Here is a 21,037-nt window from a genome sequence, read left to right on the forward strand (position 1 = left end):
TATGAGAAGAGATCAAAAGGTAATGGGCAAAGTAAGTTAAGGGGCTAACCCTTAAGGTCAATATGGGAGGGAACTAGTAAAAGTGAGGACACTGGTAGGTCTGACTCATTGGGGCCATTAATGGGACAAACTGCCAGATATGCCTTCTCTCTCAGGTGGGGTGGGAGGCTACTGTAAAGGGGCACCAAGGTTATATTTAACTCAGGAAGCAATGTTTTAGTTCTTGAATTTAGTGGTTTAGTTCTTGATAGGTATATGGATATTCATTGTATTATTTTTATTTCAATTTATGTGTTATTTTTGCATATGAATTTCTTTTTATGTTATGTTACTTATTTAGAGAGGGAGAGAGAAAATCTTAAGCAAGCCCAACCCAGGGCTTGATCTCACAAGCCTGAGATCATGACCTGAGCTGAAATCAAGAGTTCGACGCTTAACTGGCTGAGCCACCCAGGTGCTCTTTTTGCGTATGAATTTATAAAAATCAGTCCCCTTGGAAAAAGTGAAGATAAAAGAGGGCTAAAAATTCATCTTGGAGTGGGTCAAAAGAAAAAAAGCCAGCAAAAGGAGAGTGAAAAAAAAAAATAGAAGCAAGAGGAATGTGGAAGCTAAAGGAAAGAAAAAACAAAGGGTTCGATGGGTAGAGTCAGATTCCATAGAAAGGTCAGATAAGATGACTCTACCCAAGAGAAATGACAACATTAATAAAAGTAGTGAAAGCAGGCATCCTTGTCTTGTTCCTGATCTTAGTGGGAAAATGTTCAATCTTTCACCATTGAGTATGATGTTACCTCTGGGTTTTTCATATATGGCCTTTATTATGTTGAGAAAGTTCTCTGCTAGTCTTAGTTTATAGGCTGTTTTTTTTTTTTTTATCATGAAAGGGTATTGCAGTTTTTAAAACTTGTTTATTGTAAAATACAGATAACATAAAATTTACAGGCAAAAGAATGAATTTGGACCCTTACCTAACACCATATACAAAAATTTAACTGAAACTTGATCAAAGACCTAAATGTAAGATATAAAATTTAGAAGGAAACAGTTAAAAAGCTTCATAACACTGTATTTGACAATAATTTCTTATGCAACACCATAGGCACAGGTAATAAAAGAAAAAATAGAAAAATTGAACTTACCAAATTTAAAATTTTTGTGCATCAAAGGCCACCATCACCAGAATACAAAGGTAACTCACAGAATAAAACATTTGCAAATGATTTATGATTGTTACTCAGACTATAGAGAGAACTCCTAAAACTCAACAACAGCTCAGTTTCCATGAGATTTCTTAACATTTCTTTGTCTTCTTTATTTCTTTCAGCAATGTTTTAGAGTTTTCATTGTATAAGTCTTTCACCTCCTTGATTAATTCCTAAGTATTTTATTCCTTTTGATGCTATTATAAATGGAATTGTTTTCTTAATTTCTTTTGGGTTGCTCATTGTTAGTGTATAAAGAGGTGACTGATTTCTTTCTGTTGATTTTGTATTACTCCATTGCTCAATTTATTTATTCTAATAGTTTTTTCTGTGGAATCTTAGGGTTTTCTACATATAAAATCATGTCTTTGAACAGAAATAACTTTGCTTTTTCCTTTCCAATTTGGATGCCTTTTATTTCTTTTTCTTACCTAGTTGCTCTGGCTAGAACTTCCCATACTATGTTAAATAGAATTGGAAAACAAAAAAAATAAAAAACAGGTATCTTTGTCTTATTCCTGATCTTAGTAGCAACACTTTCTGTCTTATACCGTTGAAGAGAAAGTTAGCTGTGGGTTTTTCATACATAGGCTTTCTTATACTGAGTTTCACTCTATTCCTAGTCTGTTCAGTGTTTTATCATGAAAGGGTGTTGAATTGTGTCACAAGATTTTTCTGTATCAGTTAGTTTTTTCCCCTTTATCCTCTTAAGACCATCTTTGTATTCTAGGAATATATCCCACTTGGCCACAGTATATAATCCTTTGATATGCTGTGGAATTCAGTTTGTTCATATTTTGTTGAGAATTTTTGTATTGATATTCATAGGGGATAGTGGTCTGTATTTTTTTTTTGTTTTTTTTTCCCTATCGTGTCTTTGTCTGGCGCAGTATCAGGGCAACAAATGAGTTAGCATGAGTTAGAAAGCATTCCGTTCACTTTCAATTTTTTGGAAAAGTTTGAGAAGTATTGGTATTAGTTCTTTAAGTCTTTGGTAGACTTCTCCAGCAAAACCATCAAGTCCAAGGCTTTTCTTTCTTGGAGGGTTTTTGATTACTGATTCAACCTTGTCACTAGTTATAGATCTATTTGGATTCTCTATTTCTTTGTGATTCAAACTTGGTAGGATTTATATTTCTGAAAATTAGTCCATTTCCTTTGGTTAATTTGTTGGTGTACATATATTCATAGTATTCTCTTGTAATCCTTTTTATTTATGTAAAGTCAGTAGTAATGTCCCCTCTTTAATTTCTTTTTTTTAAGATTTTTAAATTTATTCATTTGAGAGAGAGAGAGAGAGAGAGACATAAGAGAGAGCACAAGCAGGGGGAGAGGCAGACTCCCCACTGAGCTGGGAGCTTAACGTGGGGCTCGATCCCAGGACCTGGTGATCATGACCTGAGCCTAAGGCAAACACTTAACCATCTGAGCCACCCAGGTGCCAATTTAATTTGATTTTAGCAGCTTGAGTCTTCTCTTTTTTCTCTGACATTCTAGCTAAATATTTGTCAATTTTGCTGATTTTTTTTTTTAAGATTATATTTGTTTATTTGAGAGAGAGTGAGAGAGCCTGAGCTGGAAGCAGGGGCAGAAGGAGAGGGAGAAGCAGACTCCCTGCTGAGCAGGGAGCCTGACACAGGGCTCCATCCCAGGACCCTGGGATCATGACCCAAGCTGAAGGCAGATGCTTAACCAACTGAGCCACCGAGGCGCCCCAATTTTGCCGATTTAAAAAAACAACAAATTTTGTGTTTGTTTTCTATATTCTCTTTTTATCCTATTCATTATTTCACTTATCTCCACTCTAATTTTTATTTCCTACTTTCTGATAACTTTGGCTCAGTTTGTGGTTCTTTTTCTAGTTCCTTTAAGGTGTATAGGGGCTCCTGGCTGGCTTAGTTGGTAGAGCATGGACTCTTGATCTCAGTGTCATGAGTTCTAGCCCCATGCTTGGGTGTGGAGCCTACTTTAAAAAAAAAAAAAATTTTTTTAAGGTGTATAGTTAGGTTGTTGATTTGAGATTTTTTTAATGTACATGTTTGCAGGTATAAATTTCACTTCAGCACTGCTTTCAGTACATTCTCTAGGTTATGTATGTTGTGCTTTCATTTTCATTTGTCTCAAAATATTTTTTAATTTCCTTTATGATTCCTTCTTTGACCATTGGTTATTTAAGAGCATTTTTTAAAAAAATTTCACATTTTCGTGAGTTTTCCTTCTGCTACTGTTTCTAGTTTTGTTCCACAGTAATTAGAAAAGATACTTTGTATGATTTTTCAAAATTTATTAAAACTTGTTTTCTATGGTGATTACATGATGTGATATGATACAGGTTAGCTAATGCTACTGATAGAAACGTTTGCAGTATATAAGCATATCAAATCAACATGTTGTATACCTTCAACTTACACAGTGTTATATGTTGATTATATCTCAATAAAGCTGAAAATTTTTAATAAAAAAAAGGACTTGTTTTCTGGCCTAAAACATGTTTCACTCTGGACAGTGTTCTATATGCATTTGAGAAGAATGTGTGTTCCATTACTGTCAGGTGAAGAGTTCTATATATGTCCATTAGGTATACCTGGATTATACTGTCGTTCATGGACTCTCTTTCCGTCTTGATCTTTTCTCTGGTTGTTCTACCCATTATTAAAAGTGAAATACTGAAGTCTCCAACCACTATTGTAGAATTGTCAATTTCTCCCTTAATTCTCTTCTTGTTTTGTTTCATATGTGCTCTGATGTTAGATGCACATATGCTTATAATTGTTATGTCATCTTGTTGGATTTAATCTTTTTCTGTATATGAAGTCCTTCTTGTCTCTTATAACGCTTTTTCTAATGTAAAATCTAATAATATAGCCACCCCAAACTCTCCTTTGTGTAATTATTTATTTCTGTCAACATAAATTCATGGATTCTTATTTTATTCAGTGGGTTATAACCCATTACAGTTGGCTCTTAAACAATGTGAGGGTTAGGGGTATTGACCTACTGTTGAAAATCTGCATGTAACTTTTGACTCCCCAGAAACCGGATGACTAAAAGTGTACTGTGGACTGGAAGCCTTACTGATAACATAAATAGGTGTTAATACATATTTTGTATGTTATGTGTGTTATACGTGGTATTCTTACAATATAGTAATGAGTATAGTAATAGTATAAAGTGATATTGAGCATCTTTTCATGTCTGTTGGCCATTTGGATGTCTTCTTTGGAGAAATGTCTGCTCATTTCTTCTGCCCATTTTTTGTTTTTTGGGATTAGTTTTTGGGTGTTGATTTGTATAAGTTCTTTATATATTTTGGATACTAACCCTTTATTGGATATGTCATTTGCAAATATCTTCTCCCATTCGGTTGGTTGACTTAAAAGGCAACTGTTGTTGATTGTGTCCTTCGCTAGGCAGAAGCTTTACATTTTGACGTAATTTACACAGTTTTGTGGGGGGGTTTTTTGTTTGTTTTGGTTTTTTGGAGCACCACACAACACAGAGAACTTTATTCATCCATACCATTCCAGAGAAAAGCAGGCTCACTTTCGTATGCTGTTGTCTTGGGCTTCTGCCACTTCTCTCTCAATATGTTTCCATTTACCCTGCTTCTTTTTCTCCTTAGCTGCTATCCTCCTTTCCTCTTCTGCTCGAGGTTTCAGGTAGTTGTAGCACTTGGCTCTGTAGGCCACACCAAGGAATAGGGCAGAGTAGGGGCTGCACTTGAGAAGCAGAGCCCTGCACTGCCAACACCATCTTTTCTGTAACCTTAACCAGATTTTTTTGATAAATACCAAAAATTTCCAAATTCCCAAATAGAGCTATATTTGGAAGTATAAAATTAGGCAATCGGGTAGAACATTCCCTGAATATGTCTGGAGGCAGATACATTCTGCCTTGACTTTCTGGGAGTGCCAAGTGAATAATGCCATCCTCATTTCAGCCAATAGTGATGTGGCCAGCTGACCAGGGAAGTCCCTATTTTTGTTAGGAAGCTCTTGGTGAATGTAGTTTCTGGGAAAAGGATGTTGATTATCCCTTCCAAGGATAGAGGATGGGGAAGCTAATTTATCTGTTCAGTGGGGTCTTGCAAGTGTCTTCTGCAGCCACTGTGGGAGTAGACACAGAGCTTAGAGAGAAGGGCTGAAAATGCTCTTCAAATCCTAGCAGGCCAGATGAGAAAGCTGAATCAGAAAGCCCGGGACCTCAGTGCAAAGAGTGCCTAACTGCCTGAGAATAGGTTGGGGGCAGTGTTGGACAAAGTGTCACTGCCTGGGCTGGCTACCAAATGCTGGATGAGGTATGGCCAGAAGTGGCCAACCAGCTTTAAAATGCAAAGACAGGGCAGTCATGAGTGGTGGGGGAGAGGGGGCAGTGAAGATGACACGGTGAGAGTAGGGACAGTGGGCACCCATGACATGTGCATACACAGATGGGTCCCTGGGGTCGAGGTAGAGCTGACGGTAAGGTTGTAATGTTGGAAAGCACGCTACTAAGCACACTAATAAAGGCATTTATATTAGTTGATACACATTCTAGGGACTTAAACCTACTCATGATACCATCCAATCCCTTTACAAAAATAACAGAGGTATAAAGATTTCAACTCAACTCTTAATTTATAAATTTCCTTTAATGGAGATCAAGCTCTAAGTTTTGTGGTGCTTTGGGGTTCTATTTCTTAATTTTTTGTAATAAAGGAGAAGTTTGTATACGTCTATTCCAAAGATCGACTGGAGCTAGGCCATCTGCCAAGATCACACGATATAGGAAAAAACCCAGGGTCTGTAATACATTAGGAGACTCTTCTAAAAGTCATGGTTTGTGGAAGGGTGATTCAGGTTGCTACTGAGATCACAGAAGGGTGGAAAAGGTGCATCACGGTCTGATTATGGGTCCCTTTTATGAAGTACTTCTGGATGGGTCAAGATGGTTCAATTCGATGTCTTTCCTGCAGTCGAGTTGGATTTTTTTCCTGGTGCACTGTTTCCACTTAGCTCCAGGTGGTTGGAGGTGGTGGAATCCCAGGATATTTAGATCATGTCATTGCTCAGGAAGAACGAGTGTGTGAAGGAAGAAGTCCTCAGCAGTTGGGAATGAGACTGCCCTGTTCCTAAGTCCGAACTGACTGTTACTGTGTGTATCTGGGGGGAGGCAGGCATCCTGGAGGAGGAGGTAAAAGCCTGGCCATCGGATCTAGCAGATAACCTGGATCTGTGACTTTTGTGGTAACACTGTCAGTTTTTCCTTGTATTTAGACTTTAGAAGAAGATATTCATCTAAGGGAAAAAATGAAATACCTAATGTTCACAGCTAATAAGATCATTGTAGAAATGACTGGAGAAGAAAAAAAGCAGCAGCACCTAATTACTCTTGCTCAGAACAAGAACTACCTTCACTGGCATCCTATTCATACAGGTGCTTTACTTTAAAGTTAAGTTAGAAATAAAGTCTAAAATTACATTTGAAAAATAGAGAACACAAAATACATGACAGAAAAACAAAATGTTATGGAATCAAAAGAAAGGAAGTTAAAGGTAAGTAAATAAAAGCTAAAGGAAAATGCTGTAGGTTAAACAAATCAAAACGAAAAGTAAGTAAAGCTAGCTAAGAGGTCATGTCCAAAATGATGACAAGGGAACAAACAGGCAGGGCTGAGACCCAGAGTCTAAAGGCCATAAGCCCCAAGCCAGGCACACAAGATCCCCTAAGCTAAACTAAAAAGCTTTACATTCACTTATTCTCTTGAGGCCAGGGGTCCTGGAAGGAGGGCCGAGGCCTCGGGCATCCTTCCCCTCATGGTCAGGCTGCATAGCACATCTGTGTGGTTAGGCCTGTAGGCTGCGAGAGTCTGATTAATTCAGGCCGTCCTGGATCATCTCACCACACCTAGGGTCCAGCCAGGGAGCCATTACTCACCTCCATCACTGCCCATGAGCAGGGCCCTTCTCCACCTAGTGAACATACGTCCCTCACTAAGAAGGGCAGTACACTGGGGACCCCAGTTAGGTCCTTAATGCTCAGGGACAACTTAAAACCTACACATCAAAGAAAGTCTTTCTAATATTCCTTCTAGAGTATCTGCCTTTCAAATTTTCACAGGTTGAAGCAGGGGGAAGCCCTAAGCCCGAGAGGGGGGACACTGAGCTGCCAAGAAGAAGGGAGGGCTCTATTGAACACCTGTGAGGATTTCAGAAAAGGGCCCTGGGTTTGAATCCTGACTTTGCTACTTCCTAGCTATGTGCCCTTGAGGAAATTACACCTCCACGAGCTTCAGTTGCCAACTTGTTAAGTATTACTAGCGTATCATTACTATGTGGTTGTGCGCACAGTAAGTAGGTCAGGGAATACACCTGGCACAGGTGATACAGTGCTTTTGTTTAAAGGCAGAATAATCAGGGATTTAAGGAAGCAGTTGGAGGGCGGCATAGTTACCCAGCATGTCAAACTCACCTTTCTGGGTAATCCATGAAGTGACTCCAAGGGACATCTTGATGAGGACACTCATTATCCAGGAAGGTGTCAAACTCTGTTTTCGGAGGAAGGGCAACTCACGTCCATTTTCCTCAAGGAAGGGTCTTAACCACTGAGGCTCACATAAGCTTAAAGCCATTTCTCTCTCCCTTGAAAGAAGCGGTGAAGGATAGGAGGGATTTCTTCCAGAACCACCTGACATGGGTGTGAGCCACACAGTGACTGTGCAAGTGTGGTATCTTCCTCCCTTGGAGACCTCTCAACACAATAGGGCAGAGTTGTGTGCCTAGACTGGGTGGGCACACTCCTACCTGGAACAGAGACAAGGCTAGAGTAACTGCAGAAGGGCCTTCATGGGGCCCATCTCCCTTGTACTTCAAGCCAGGGCAGAAGTTCAGCTGCTGGTCTCAGGAAAGAGCCTACTTTATCGAGCTGAGCACCCCAAACATATCACATTTTAAGCAGAAATCAAGACGTTGTTTGCTGGCACAGTGGGGGGCAGAGGAGGGATGAGAGTAAGTCTCTAAAAAAAAAAGAAAGGCACAGCACCCAGGTTCTAATTGTTTACTTTAATGCCATGTGAGGGCACTGGGGCTCTATGCACCAAAGCGCTTACACAGACAGGTAGTGAACGAACATAGGAAGTGTTATACCGTGTACACAAACCCAACACCATACAGAAGGAAGACAGTGGACCCAGGTGACCTCCCACACTCCAGAGGCAACCTGTTCCTACACCCAGTCTTTGTTCCCGCCTCTTCAACCCCTGCGAACCCACCCTTCTCCCAATTAACATCTGTATACATATATGTTTCTTCCAGGATTCCAAAAAGTGCCTCTTCCACTCCAGTTCCCCACACTCCGGCTTCTGATGAATAAAGCCTCCCTCTTTTAAGGATGACAAGGCAGGCACTCACTACCTTCATGAAAGAGCCCCAGCAAAAAGGTACCTAAGAAAGCTTAATCACTTAGAATCAAAGACGGACAGAAGGTATGCAGGAGGATGTTTAAAATTCTCCCTGGGATCAAAACGCTCAGTGTAAGTAGTTTTTGTTTTGCTTTGCTGTCATTTTTCTTAACCTCTTCAGGGTCCAGCTTAGACCAAGACTGCACACTGAGGCTCACCCCGCTCTGTGGCTTGCAAATGTCATTCTTCTAGTCTTCCAACAAGCAACCCAGAACAGGAAGATTATGTCACCTGACCGGCCTGAGGCACAAGGCTCAGACAGCTCCCAGAATATCCTAAGCCCCAGGAAGAAAGAATAGAAACTTTCAGCGCACAGTTGACTGCTTTCCACACGCTAAGCACTGGACAGCCTCGTGAATTAACCAAAGGTAGAATACGAATGGTGACGATTCCTCTCTTTCTTCTATTTAGAGCGTTACCCAAAGAACTCCTCCATCTGGGATGTTGTGATGTGTTTCATTGTGGTTTTCTTTCAATCTTTGTTGTTGCCATTAAGTTTGTCATTTTGGTTGAATTTTGTTATGGCTGCTTTTGCACCATTCAATCCTATCTCCTAAATCTTTCACCTTCCCAACCAGTGAGCACAACACCTGGGAGAAAAGGTGCCCCAAGTCAAACACAACGGAAGCTCCAAAGGCAGGCACTTGGTTTGACCCATCAACATTATGCACAAGAATTCTATGAAAATATACTCCCTTTCAATTAGGAAGAAGCATTCATCCTTTGGAGCCCTCCTTCCTAATCCAACCCTTCTTATGCTCTAGACCTGACCATTTAGAGTTGAGAAGGGATCCAACTGGGAGAAGTCACTTCCTCAGACATGACCTTTATCTGGAGGCCTTTACCACAAATCGTCACATCCAAAAGCACTTTTCATCTTGGCCTTGGCTTCTCATCAGAGAATGGCCAAACTGGGCCATTGACTTTTTTTACTTCATTTGGAAAGAGCTCTAAGCTGGCTGCCAGTATCCCTGCTCTGCCTGGTCTACTGGCCCCGAGCCTTGTCTCTCCCACAATGGCACAGAGTACACCACTGTGAGGATAACACAGGGCCAGAGTGGTCCAAAGGAGTGTCTCTAGCAAGGGGCCTGGGGACAGTGTCCTTATCCAGCAGCCCTGTAGCCCCAAGCTAGTCTTCAGGGTCCATTTTTGAGCAAACTTGCTTTTGAGCCAACCAATCACTCTATTTTACATGTATGGACTCTAAATAACCGATGTTCTGTGATGCTCTGAGCCAGGGGTGGGAACGAGAAGGAGCCAAGGCCAGATTACTGAAAGCACTGGGATTAATTGTCTGCCTTCTCCTCACACTGCCTTTCTCCTGAATAGCTTGCCTCAGTGTCTGTCCAAAAATGCATTTGTGTTAGGCAGTAACACCAACTGGAGCGACTTAAACGAAAGACTTCTGTTAGAACAAGACAAGAGCCATGTTGCTGGAGTAAGCTTCAAGCAGGGACATCAACTCCAGAACAGTGATGATTCATTTGTGGATGAGAACAACAGAACACAGATCTCAGAACCCGAACAACTGACTATACCTTCCTCTTAGATCTGTTCCACCATATAATGGGAGAGTGCAAAACCACGCCCCAGAATTCCTGTTCCACAGAGGGCCACGAGGTCACTGCCCTATGAAGGAGTTCGGCAAGGTCCCAGGACTTGGCCTTCTCTTCCTCGGAAGGATGCAGACATCTTCCGTTCCCCTTCGCCCTACCTCACCAGTCTGGTCTCGTAGGACTGAGACCAATGAGGCTGTCCTCACCAGTGTTTTACATATAAAAAAAAATCTCCCTACAAAACACCCAGGACAGTCGAGTGCAGTCAACGATTACAGGGAGAAGCCCTTAATGCAGCACAGAAATGCTATGTTCCAATTACTGGTGCTGCATAGCTCTTCCTTCAGGAGATGCATGTCCATAGCTTGCTTAACAGCCCTAGTCTGCAGATGGAGCAAGAAGAAAAAGCAGTGGGAGCAGAACCTTGTGGATCTTTTTCTCTCTCTGAGATGTGGAGAGTAAAATGTGATGGAGGTTTGCTGCGATCGTCCTACAGCTCCTGGTATAGCTGTGCCTCCCACCCAACCCTTTCTTTGCTTCCTCGGAACAGACACTCTCCTAGGAGAACGTGAGCAGGATAAAGCAACAGGGTTTAAAAAAGAGGGGGTTCCTGTCTACAGAGGTTCACCACAAATTGGATGCTAACACATGAAATGGCAGCCAAAGAGACATTCTGAGCCTCCAGAAAGGGTGCCACACTCAAAGATAACAGAAGATCTGTGCAACTTGCCTGCTTGACTCCGGGAATCTTCAAAAGGAACCTCTGAAATCTGCATTACAGCCCTGAGGAGATAACCCTTCAAGCAAGGAAGGTTGGTGGAAGGTAGGAGAAGCCAAGGCCCTAAGGCAGGGCTGTAAACATTGTGCTCTTCTAAGGCCAACCTGGTGCACGGCTTTGGCAACTATGGTTACATCTCCAAAAGGTGGTGAAGAATATGTTTCAGGAGGGAGAGTCTTTCCACATCCTAGAACAAACCGTGAAACTATCCCTGGGGGAAGAGGGAGAGAGGATGCTTCTTCTTCAGTCAGGGGCCGTGGGGTAGTTCCTTGGGTAAATCCCCCCTCGTATTCTGTGTTCATACCTATATGCTAGGCACAAGGAAGGGATACTCGAACGGGGCTGAGGACGTGATTACGCCTATATTAGTTTGGTAACGTGGCACTAAAAAGGGCAGAAACTCTCTTGCAAGATCGAGTGTGACAAAACCTCTCTGGACTTCCCGGTCAAGCCCTAGCTAGCCAGACCCCATCAGCCTCAGGCAAAGACTGCTGTGCCTTGAGGAAAGGTCAGGTGAGTGCAGGTACCAAGTCCCTGTGGGCCAAAAGCCCTGAGCCTGACCCCGAGGTACAGCCGGGAGACTGGAGCTGCCAGGGGACCTCCATCCCCTTGGAGCTGTGCCTCAGGACTTGGTCCTCACCTCAGCAGGTCTGGGGCAGTTAGGATCCCTTCCAGGGATCTTACTCCCAGAGCCACTAAAGAGAATGGACACCCTCCTTGACGGGACTCTGTTCCCTACCAGGGCTACTCACCACCACGTGATCTTGAACTCATAGATGGGGCGCTTGCAGTAGTAGTGGTTGATGAGGTGCTTGTCGCACACCCCGATGCACTGGTGGTCCACGATGAGGCCCTGGGCTGACAGGTCCGTGACCAGGCAGTGCAGTAGGTCATAAACATCAGCCACAGCCTCCCAGGGCCCAAAGGACACATCCACTTCGCAGTGGTGCTCAAAGAGCTGCCCGTCGCTGTCACTCCGCTCGAAGCGCAGGGAGTTGAGAAGCGGACACTCGTAGGGGGTGATGGGCATCTCCTCCTTGAAGACACAGACCTTGAGCTTGGCAAAGCGGGCCTTCCGCTGTACCGCACGCAGCCGGGCGATCTCCACGATCCGCTCCAAATGGTCTGTGGGAGTGAACACAGCACCCATCACTGGGACAGGGGTCAGGAGGCTGGGGTGGGGGGTGGGCAAGGCAGTGTCAGGGCACAAAGAGAGAGCCCCAGTGAAGGCAGGATCCAACAGGAGAGAGAGAGATCCTGGGGAAGGGACTCTGTGGGCTTATGAAGGGCACAAACTTAAACAGGGGTCATGGATCACCATGGCAGAAGGAAACCAAAAAGATGGAATGAGGACAATCCTTTTGAAATGTGATTTGATGAGGTCACAGGCAAAGCGGGTCCTATTTAACCTGAATCTTCCCAGTGTGACTGGGAGGGAAGGGCAGAAAGGGAAGCAGGAATCTCTCCAATCTTGAGTAACGTAGATGAATCTCAGACCCACTTCTTCTGGTGAAGACCTAGGCCCGGACAGATGCCTTGCAACCCTCCTTTCCCACACCTCGACCACCCTGGGCAGTTGACCCCTCACCTTTGTAATAGGGCATGAGTCCCAGAAATGCCTGGCGCACTTTCTCCCCCTTCAGAGGCTGCATGTTTTCTAGCTGCTCCAGGAGGGGCCCGATGGCATAGTACTGGGCCTCTTTGTACACAGCCCGTACACGCTCCCGGGGAGGCAGGTCCCCTGAGCGCAGGAAATTCAGCACATCTCTGAGCGAGAAGGAAAGAGAGTTGGTGAGAAGGAGCTGATGGGTCTGGGCAGTGCCACACAGGAGTTACAGCACAGAAATCTGGAACCAGACTACCAGCTGTGTAACCTTGGGTAAATGAACCTAACCTCTCTCTATGCCTTGATTTTCTCATCTGTAAAATGGGGGAAATTAAAAAAAAAAAAAAACTACCCCATAATGGTATGAAGGGCCTAAGTGAGTTAATAGATAAAAAGTGCTTGGAAGGGGCGCCTGGGTGGCACAACGGTTAAGCGTCTGCCTTCGGCTCAGGGCGTGATCCCGGCGTTATGGGATCGAGCCCCACATCAGGCTCCTCCGCTATGAGCCTGCTTCTTCCTCTCCCACTCCCCCTGCTTGTGTTCCCTCTCTCGCTGGCTATCTCTATCTCTGTCGAATAAATAAATAAATTCTTTAAAAAAAAAAAAAGTGCTTGGAAAATACCTGGCACCGAATAAGCCCTCAGTATGCATTAGTAACTGTTATTATCAGTATCATTACTATTATATTTATACTTATTATTAGGTATGGTATTTTTTATTTTTATTAGGGGTTATTATTATTAGGTGTACATAGGAATAATGGAAAGATGTGATTTCTAGGCTCCTTAATCTATATATTTAAATCAAGGTATAATTAATATGCAATCAAGGTACAAATCATATAGCTGGATTACAACCACCGCCTACACCAAGATACAGAACATTTCCATCTCCTTAAAGTTTCTCTCTGCTTCTTCCCATTCAATCCCAGAATTCTATCAACAAAGATAAGTTCTGCCTCATCTTGAAATTCATATAAGCGGAAGCACACAGTACGTTCTCTTCTATGCCTCGCTTCTCTCCTTCAACAGAACGTTTCTGAGATTCATCCCCTATGTTGTGTGTAACAAGCTCAGTGGCCCGGCATTGAATGGATACACTGCCATTTATTTACCCATTCTCTTGTGGATAGACAGTTGCGTTGTTTCCAGTGTGGGGCTCTTACGAGTAAAGCTGTGACAAGCATTCCTGTACAAGACTTTCTGGGGGCCCATGTACCACCTTGTCTTGGGTATATATTAGGAGTAGAATTGCTCAGTCATAAGGTGAAGTGCATGCTTAACAAAATGGCTGTAGCATTTTACATTTCCACCAGCAATGCGGAAGGGTCCCCATCTTCCACATACCCTCGCCATTAGTCTTGTTCTGTAGCTATAAAGGCATCAGATGCCTACCCTAACACCTGAACAAACTGGTGCCTGCAATGAATAAAATACCTACTGCATTTTCTTAAAATAAAGACTCACTTCTTTTCATTCTATCTTCAGATTCCTTAGCGCTAAGAATAATCAGATCCTTCACTGGGAGGTGTGGGAAGGTCTTTTCTGTGAAGATATGTGAGCAAACCCCGAGATCAAGATGTCGCCTCCATAGTGGTCTATGACCGTGATGTAATACCAGCTAACACTCACTAAGTACTAATCTGTGTCCGTCACTATTCATGTGTTACCCCTTTTAATCACTTCAGTGACATTGTGCGGTAAGTGCCATTTTAGGTCCATTTTATCAATGAGGAAAAGGGGGGGCTCCAGGAGGTTAAGAAAGCCTTTCTAAGGAGCCACAGCCAGCGGGAGCCAGATGCAGACATGGTTGACTTCAAGCCCATACCCAGAGTGGTCCAGACTCTAGTCCACGGTGTTATTCACGGATCACGATGGGAAACTGCCCCAGGTGACGGCTCAAGCAGCCTTCACGGTGGGTACTGGGAACACATGAACTGTACCAGCAGAGAAACGCACCTGACCAAATGCCTTAAACCCCTATTTTATTTTATCTGAGTCTTTAAGCAACTCCATCTGCTGATGATGAATCATAGGCCACTGGAGTCCAACAGCCCAAGGAAAAATGCCACAATATCCTGCTTTCTGCCACACCCTTGCCCGCCTCTGACCCTCTCCAGCTATGGCCACCTGGGCATGGGCACATCGACCTAGAGCCAAACCCTGTTTCCCCCTCCCCACAACCTCTTTCCAAATTAGTCCTCTAGGATCTTAAGCAAACCTTGGTCTGCTCTCAAAAACATAACCCCGGGGCAAGGCCCAGCTAAAAGTGCTGTGGGAGCTGCCAGCTGGGGCCAGCACTTTCCTCCCCCAAACAGCCTGCAAACAAAAATCTTTTTATAGCTCTGCGGAGCGATGTGACACTTTGTTTTCTCAGCATTGGAGGCAGCTGACAGCCCAATGGGGACACCTAGATGGTTCAAAGTAAATTGTTTGACCAGACGCTCCTTTCTGAGGATAAAAATGACCTTTCTCCCAGTGCGGGCAATCCTACTGGGAGGCCAGCACAGAGACGTAGTGGTTGGAGAGTTTCTGCCTCCCTAGTCGATTTGTTGAAGGTGGAGAACCGTATTAGTGCTCTAGTCACCTCCAAAGTTAGACTGAAGGGGCAAAGAGCTTTAGCCACATGCTCTGGAAGGACCTGACCAGGGGTCACACCAAGGCTCCTTATGTAATCGGCATGGCAGGCCTGTAAGGCAGCTATAATTATTTCTCATTTCACAAATAAGGAAACTAAAACATAAAGTCTTTAAACTGTTCATGTGTCAGGTGTCAGAAGTCCTTTCTTCGGAAGGGCTATTTTCTTTTTTGAGTTTGTGTCTTCCCATGTTTTAGTATTAAAAGGACAGTCACAATTGAAGGTGTTTTTTTAAGAAGACTTTTCTTGGCAAAATTAAAGGATGGCAATCACGTATTAGCCCTTCCCTCACCTCTTTCGTTTGTCTGTTTTAGACTATTGAAGGAAGTCTGAGAACCACGGTCGACACCACGTCCCTCCCTAACGGCAGTGTGGAGCCCTGGATTCTGAATCGGAGGGTTTTCCCCAAGAAGTTGTTTTGGAGCACCCCACACCCCCGCCTCCAGGTGGGATCACAACTATTCCCCACAGATGACAACTTCCTGGTCTTCAAGTTCACAGGACAGAAGAGTTTCACCACATCCAGCCAGTGCGCGTCACCTGGGATTTCTCTGGCTGCCCTCGTCGCCTCTGGGAAAGAAACTATGACTTTGATTTCATTCAATAAACATATTCTTAAGTTCCATCAGCACACTTGTTATTTCCTCTTCTAGGTATTATAGACGACACCAGAGTCCCCGACACTTACTCGCTAGGGCTACAGAGTTGACCACAGAGGGGGAAACATACCCAAAGTGGGTGCCGTCCCGGTCGATGAAGTACCGGCCCTCGGCGTCGGTGGGGATGTAATGCCGCCCGCTGAACATGGCCGCCAGCATGGTGTCTTCATAGCGCCGCAGGGTAGACAGGCGTGTGGTGAAGTGAGCCCCTCCAATGTTAAGGGGGACAACCTCGGGAAACTGGAAAGGAACCACCGGCACCTTCAGCCAGACTTTGGGGAGTGAAGCAGGGGCTGCTCTGTCTGCAGTCTCCGTGGGTCTCATTAGCGCTGCACCATGCAGGCAGCCAAGGCAAAAGTCTGGGAGTCTTTCTGACTGCTCTTCTCTCTCCTCCCTTTCCGTACTCCTCAGCTGCCAAGTCCACCCCACTGTCCCCCCGATAGCCATTAAATCAGGCCTCCCCACACCCAGTTCTCCTATCTCTGCTCTAGAATGAATTTGCCATTTCTATGCCCTTGCTTATGCTGTCTTCTCTGTCCGGAATATTCTTCCCACTCTCCCTCTGTCCATCTAGCATATGCAATTGCCCTATGCGTGGTGTGCGTTGTTCACTGCACAAGGGCACCCGTCTGCGAGTGACCTGCTAGCCCAGCTGTGTGCCCTTTCTCCGATGCACACCAAGGCACCATATATGTTAGCAGCAGCCACTCATTCTAAAAGCTTCTCTTCAAGTTTCCTGATTTTGTGAGCATTTCTGCTCTTTTGTCCCTCGCCTGCCCCCAAGAGGGAGTTAACTAAGTATTCCCTCCATTGTGCCTTCACCATGTGCCACGCTCTCCTCTTATAGTGCCTAGCATGATACACGGGCAGTTATTTACTCCTGTCAGTCCACCCTTCTAGGCCCCAAGCTGCCTGAGGGCAGGGACAGCATCTTATTCACGAATCACGAGGCCACCCACAGGGCTCGTAGATGTTTGTGGAATCATTCCAGGCATCCACTCCGCATTCTCTGTCCCTCACCACTTCTCTCCTACTTCATCTGTAGAGTGAGATCAGTCCCCAGTCCAGCTCAGGTTCTGGAGGCGAGGGCAGGGGGAGGAACAGGGAATGATGGTATAGATTGGCCCAGAGAAGCTCTGGGTTCCCCCGAAAATGCTCAGGGGAGGGGGAATATCTTTCACTGCTTGTAGTTTTAAAAGTAATGAAACCAGTTCTCTCTCATTTTCTCACAAACCTCCAGATTAACTAAAATTTTATACTAGGGCATACTTTTTCATATTACAACATCTCTCAGGCTCCAGTGTATATTTTTCTAGATAGTCCTTTCCCCCAGCTTTCCAGTTCTGTTTTTTTTCCACATTTTTTTTTTTTTTTGAGGTATAGTTGACACACAATGTTACATTAGTCCCAGGTATACGACACAGCGATTTGACAGGTCTATAGCTTATGGTATGCTCACCACAAGTGTAGCCATTACGTGCCACCATATGTCGCTATTAAGATATCATTGACTTTATTCCCTACGCTGTACCTTTTACCCCAGTGACTTATTCATTCTGTAACTGGAAGCCAATACCTCCCACTCCCCTTCACCCTTTTTGCCCATCCCTGTACCCTCTCTCCTCTCTGGTAACCACTGGTTAGTTCTCTGTATTTATGAGTCTATTTATGCTTTGTTTGTTTGCTTTTTTAGATTCCACATGTAAATAAAACAATATGTTTTCAAATTCTTTGTGCAATAAAGTAGGATACAAATACATTAAGTCAAAGTTACCCAGAGCCTAATGCAGTGCCTGGCTCGCAGTAAAGACCCAAATACGCATTGAATGAATGAGTGAATGAATGAATGAGTGAATGAATAAAACAGAAAGGTGTGTACAGTTCTCGTGTATGTATGCACTGTTAGTCTTCTGCAACCAAAGGACAGCAAATGCCTTCTGCTTACTCTATAGCTCCTCTGAAACTATTGTATGTGCACACCAAGGACTAAAATATTACTTTGGAATAATAATACTTTACATTTCTGGAGCTCTTTACACCTTTTCCAAAGACATCTCATACCAATCCAAGTGTTTGCTCCATAGTAGAGCTAAAAAGACTGAGGCACAGAGGAAAAAGCAGTCAAAAACAGTTTTAGATCTCACATGGAACAATGTACCTATGGGGGAGATGGCCTACAGTCTCTGGGTCCTGCGCTCTTTCCTCTCAAATCACATTGTTTTCCCAATGACAGTGCACAAAAGATAAGCACCACAGTATTCCTGATGGCTTTTTTTTTTTCCCCTCCAACTGCAAAGAGTACTTCTAGGGTTTTGCTCATTGTCACAAGAAGTGGTTCCCGATGTTGAGGGTATAGGCTTCTAACCCTAAGAGGACCAGCCACCCCCAGCCCAGCCCTGCCCCTCTGGAGCTGACCATTTTCCTAGGACCCCACACATCACAGGCTCCCTTATCCTGCACTAGACCTTAGCTCCTATCTCCTAGTCTCCTTCTTCAGTGCCCAGGAGTGCCCCACCTTCCTCCTCTTCCCTTTCTCTTGGGGGTCATTTCAGCTCTAGATGTGATACTGTCATACACGTTAAGACCAGTAGGAGCACCCCAACACAGGAGCTAGTGAAGGAAGGCTATGGAGTTGTCAGGTGAATGTGGACACATCTATTCATCGGCCCTCTTCTTATCTGCACAGAGTCCCTTACCCCACTGTCTGGGCAGCTGGAGATTAGGTTTGGGCAACCACCAAGGCCTCCTCTTGGATTTCCTAGAAGACACTCTCCTCTTGGGGCTCCGAGGTCCCCTTCCCACAGCCTATCCTCCCTCCTCTGGTTGGTAAGGATGGGACATAGGGGTGGGACTATAAACCAACCTTGCAGTCCGTGAATTCTGGAATCGGGGATTGGGGGAGGGGGGCCAGGTGTGCCAGTGGGGCAGGGAAGACACACCTGGAGCGTTTTACCAGGGGGTGGGTGGGCCGGGGAGCATAGGTCCTCTGGCGCCGCCCTCAGCCCGACCTCTGACCGCAGCCTCAGCACTGCTCACACCCCAAGGTCAGCTCTGCTGGGCACCTGCTTCTCCCTCTGCGCCCCTTCCCACGCCCCACCCCCAGGTACCTCCTGGGGCAGCAGGGGCAGCGCGTGCCCCGCCTGCGTGGCCGTCGGAGTGGCCGGCTCCAGAAAGTCGTCTTCAGCGTCGGAGCTGGACATGGCACCGTCTGGGCGACGGCTGTCTGGCTCCCGCCCCGTGACTACCACCATCCCTCTGGCTCTGGACAGTGGGCGCGGCTTCGGGCGGGCGGCGGCGGCCCGGGCACTAGCGCCGAGCAGCGCCTGGCATGACGCGACGCGGCGCGGCGCGGCGCTGCGCTGCAGACGGGCGGGCCCGGGGGGGCCGAGAGCGCAGCGCGCGAGGGCGGGAGGGCGGCCACTCCCTCAGCGCTAACTGGCTCGCGGACCACCGCGCGGACCGCAGGGCCACCGGCCTGACCCGGCCGCCCCCCACTATTGGCCGAGGCGCCTCTGGCTCCGCCTTCGATTGACAGGAAACTCGTCCAGTCCGAGAGCAGGCAGCGCCGTCGGCCTGCGCCCGAGTGGCCACTGGAAGCCGGGCCTGATTGCCTGCCCTGCTCTTATTGGTCGTCGGGCCAGCAGGCCCGCCCCCTCCAGCCGCTATCTCCCGCTCGGCGCGCAGGGCGGGCGCGTGGGGCTGCCGCCTCTACGCGGGCACTCCTCGTTGGCTCGGAGGGCGGTTCCCGCATCGGGGTCGGCGCCTCCTAACTTGAGAGGAGGCAGGGCTCACGACCGAGTCGTTCGTCTGTCTGCAGGGCAGTGGGCCCTGTGCCTCCTCGGGCGTCGAAGGCCAGGAAAATCCGGGGGGGACTAGGTCACCCCAGCGGAGGTGCGGGAGGAGAGCTGAGGAAGTGGCGGGAGGACGGCTGAAGTCGCTGAGCTTGTAAGAGAGGAGGGGCAGCCCTGCGACAGGGGCCAACCCTCCTCAAGCCATAAGGGCTAAACCTGGGTTTCCAGTCCTTCCTGATTGCCTCAAGCAGGAATCTGAAAAAAGAAAACGCGAAATAGGAGCAACCGAGTTCAATTAAGAATGGCAACGACTCTCCATCCTCTGCCTGCCGTTCCTCCGCAGATGGAGACAGGCCCTACCCAAAGCAGCTGACAGCTGTCTGCAGCGTCAGCGGCTGTGTCCCCTCGCAGGGGGTTAAGGACTCTGGCAGGGATCAAGGTTTGAGCTCTTTCAAGCCATTTTTACAGCCAGTTCCTCATCCGATCCTCCTACTGTTGTGACAGAAAGGGAAATTGAGACCTAGAAGATCCGAACAGCTTCAGAGAGGTCAGCAGTGAGCTGGAGGCACAGCACTAGAAGTCTTCTAGGTCCGTGTTTTCTCCCACCTTACTTGCAACAAAATCACTGGGGGGGGGGGGGGCTTGTTAAAATACAGATTCCAGTGCTTCCTCCAGGGAATCTGATTTGGTCTGTCTGGAGTGAAGCCCTTACCTGGGCATTCCTAACAAGCTGGTAGGTAAGACTGATGTTGCAGGTACACGAACCACACTTTGAGTAGCACTGCCCTAAACGGGGCCCCTTGAGGCTTCCTGTTATCTACCACTATCTTATTCCGCCTTTCTCAACAATATATATAACAAAATTTCTTCTTTCTATCCTATGACAATTAGGATGTTTCGGCTGTAACAGAAACTGCAGCCAAAAACTGGCTTAATAAGAAAATTTTATTATTGTACATAACAAGAAGTCTGAGCAGATCCTGGGTTGGTTCACCAAGTAACTCAACTGAACAAGGAGTTACCTGGACCAGCTTCCTTCCATTTATCCACTCTGCCAGATGGCCTCTCCTCCCCTAGGAATCCATTTGAGAAAACCACGGAACTAAGGGCTCTCAGGGAGACAGTTATTCCAACTCCTTAAGGAAAGGCTGTATAGAGAAAACGAGAAGGGAGCCCCAGAGGCCCAGGAGTTAGGGAAATGCATGTGCAACCAGTTTTACGCTGCATTCTGAATGTGTTGGAGTTTTCGTTTTCCCTTCCTGCTGAGGATTTCCTTCAGGAATGTAGTTTCCCAGTTACTTCTGTTTACACAGTGGGGGGACTCCAAGGTCAGCAGCCTGGAATGAGGACTTGCTGAATGAGTAGGAAGG

At 45.8% G+C, this 21,037-nt stretch overlaps 1 protein-coding gene and 1 long non-coding RNA gene across 6 annotated transcripts; one reads left to right on the forward strand and one right to left on the reverse strand.

Moving 5' to 3' along the window:
- Positions 1–2,672: 2,672 nt before the first annotated feature.
- KCTD7 (potassium channel tetramerization domain containing 7) lies at positions 2,673–19,314 on the reverse strand. Of its 5 annotated transcripts, XM_087868404.1 has the most exons (6): positions 18,984–19,314; positions 15,947–16,116; positions 12,563–12,741; positions 11,727–12,099; positions 7,653–7,822; positions 2,673–6,478 (listed from the first exon to the last, which is right to left on the reverse strand). In XM_087868404.1, the coding sequence occupies exons 1-6, from the start codon at positions 19,125–19,127 to the stop codon at positions 6,396–6,398; spliced, it is 1,119 nt and encodes a 372-aa protein (XP_087724530.1). In that variant the 5' UTR covers positions 19,128–19,314; the 3' UTR covers positions 2,673–6,395. The 5 variants fall into 5 exon arrangements, with proteins under 5 accessions (XP_087724530.1, XP_045642088.1, XP_045642087.1 ...); XM_045786132.2 differs by lacking the exons at positions 2,673–6,478; positions 7,653–7,822 and adding an exon at positions 7,851–7,984 and having other exon boundaries at positions 18,984–19,309; XM_045786131.2 differs by lacking the exons at positions 2,673–6,478; positions 7,653–7,822 and adding an exon at positions 8,228–11,185 and having other exon boundaries at positions 18,984–19,310.
- On the forward strand, positions 10,895–15,840 carry LOC148110481 (uncharacterized). Its single transcript, XR_015727011.1, has 3 exons — positions 10,895–11,019; positions 14,068–14,279; positions 15,532–15,840. It is a non-coding gene; the product is annotated as an uncharacterized LOC148110481 (long non-coding RNA).
- Positions 19,315–21,037: the final 1,723 nt, after the last annotated feature.

Source organism: Ursus americanus, chromosome 2 (assembly GCF_024610735.1).
Source record: "Ursus americanus isolate L20-20 chromosome 2, mUrsAme1.1.p, whole genome shotgun sequence".
Taxonomy (NCBI): Eukaryota; Metazoa; Chordata; class Mammalia; order Carnivora; family Ursidae; genus Ursus; species Ursus americanus.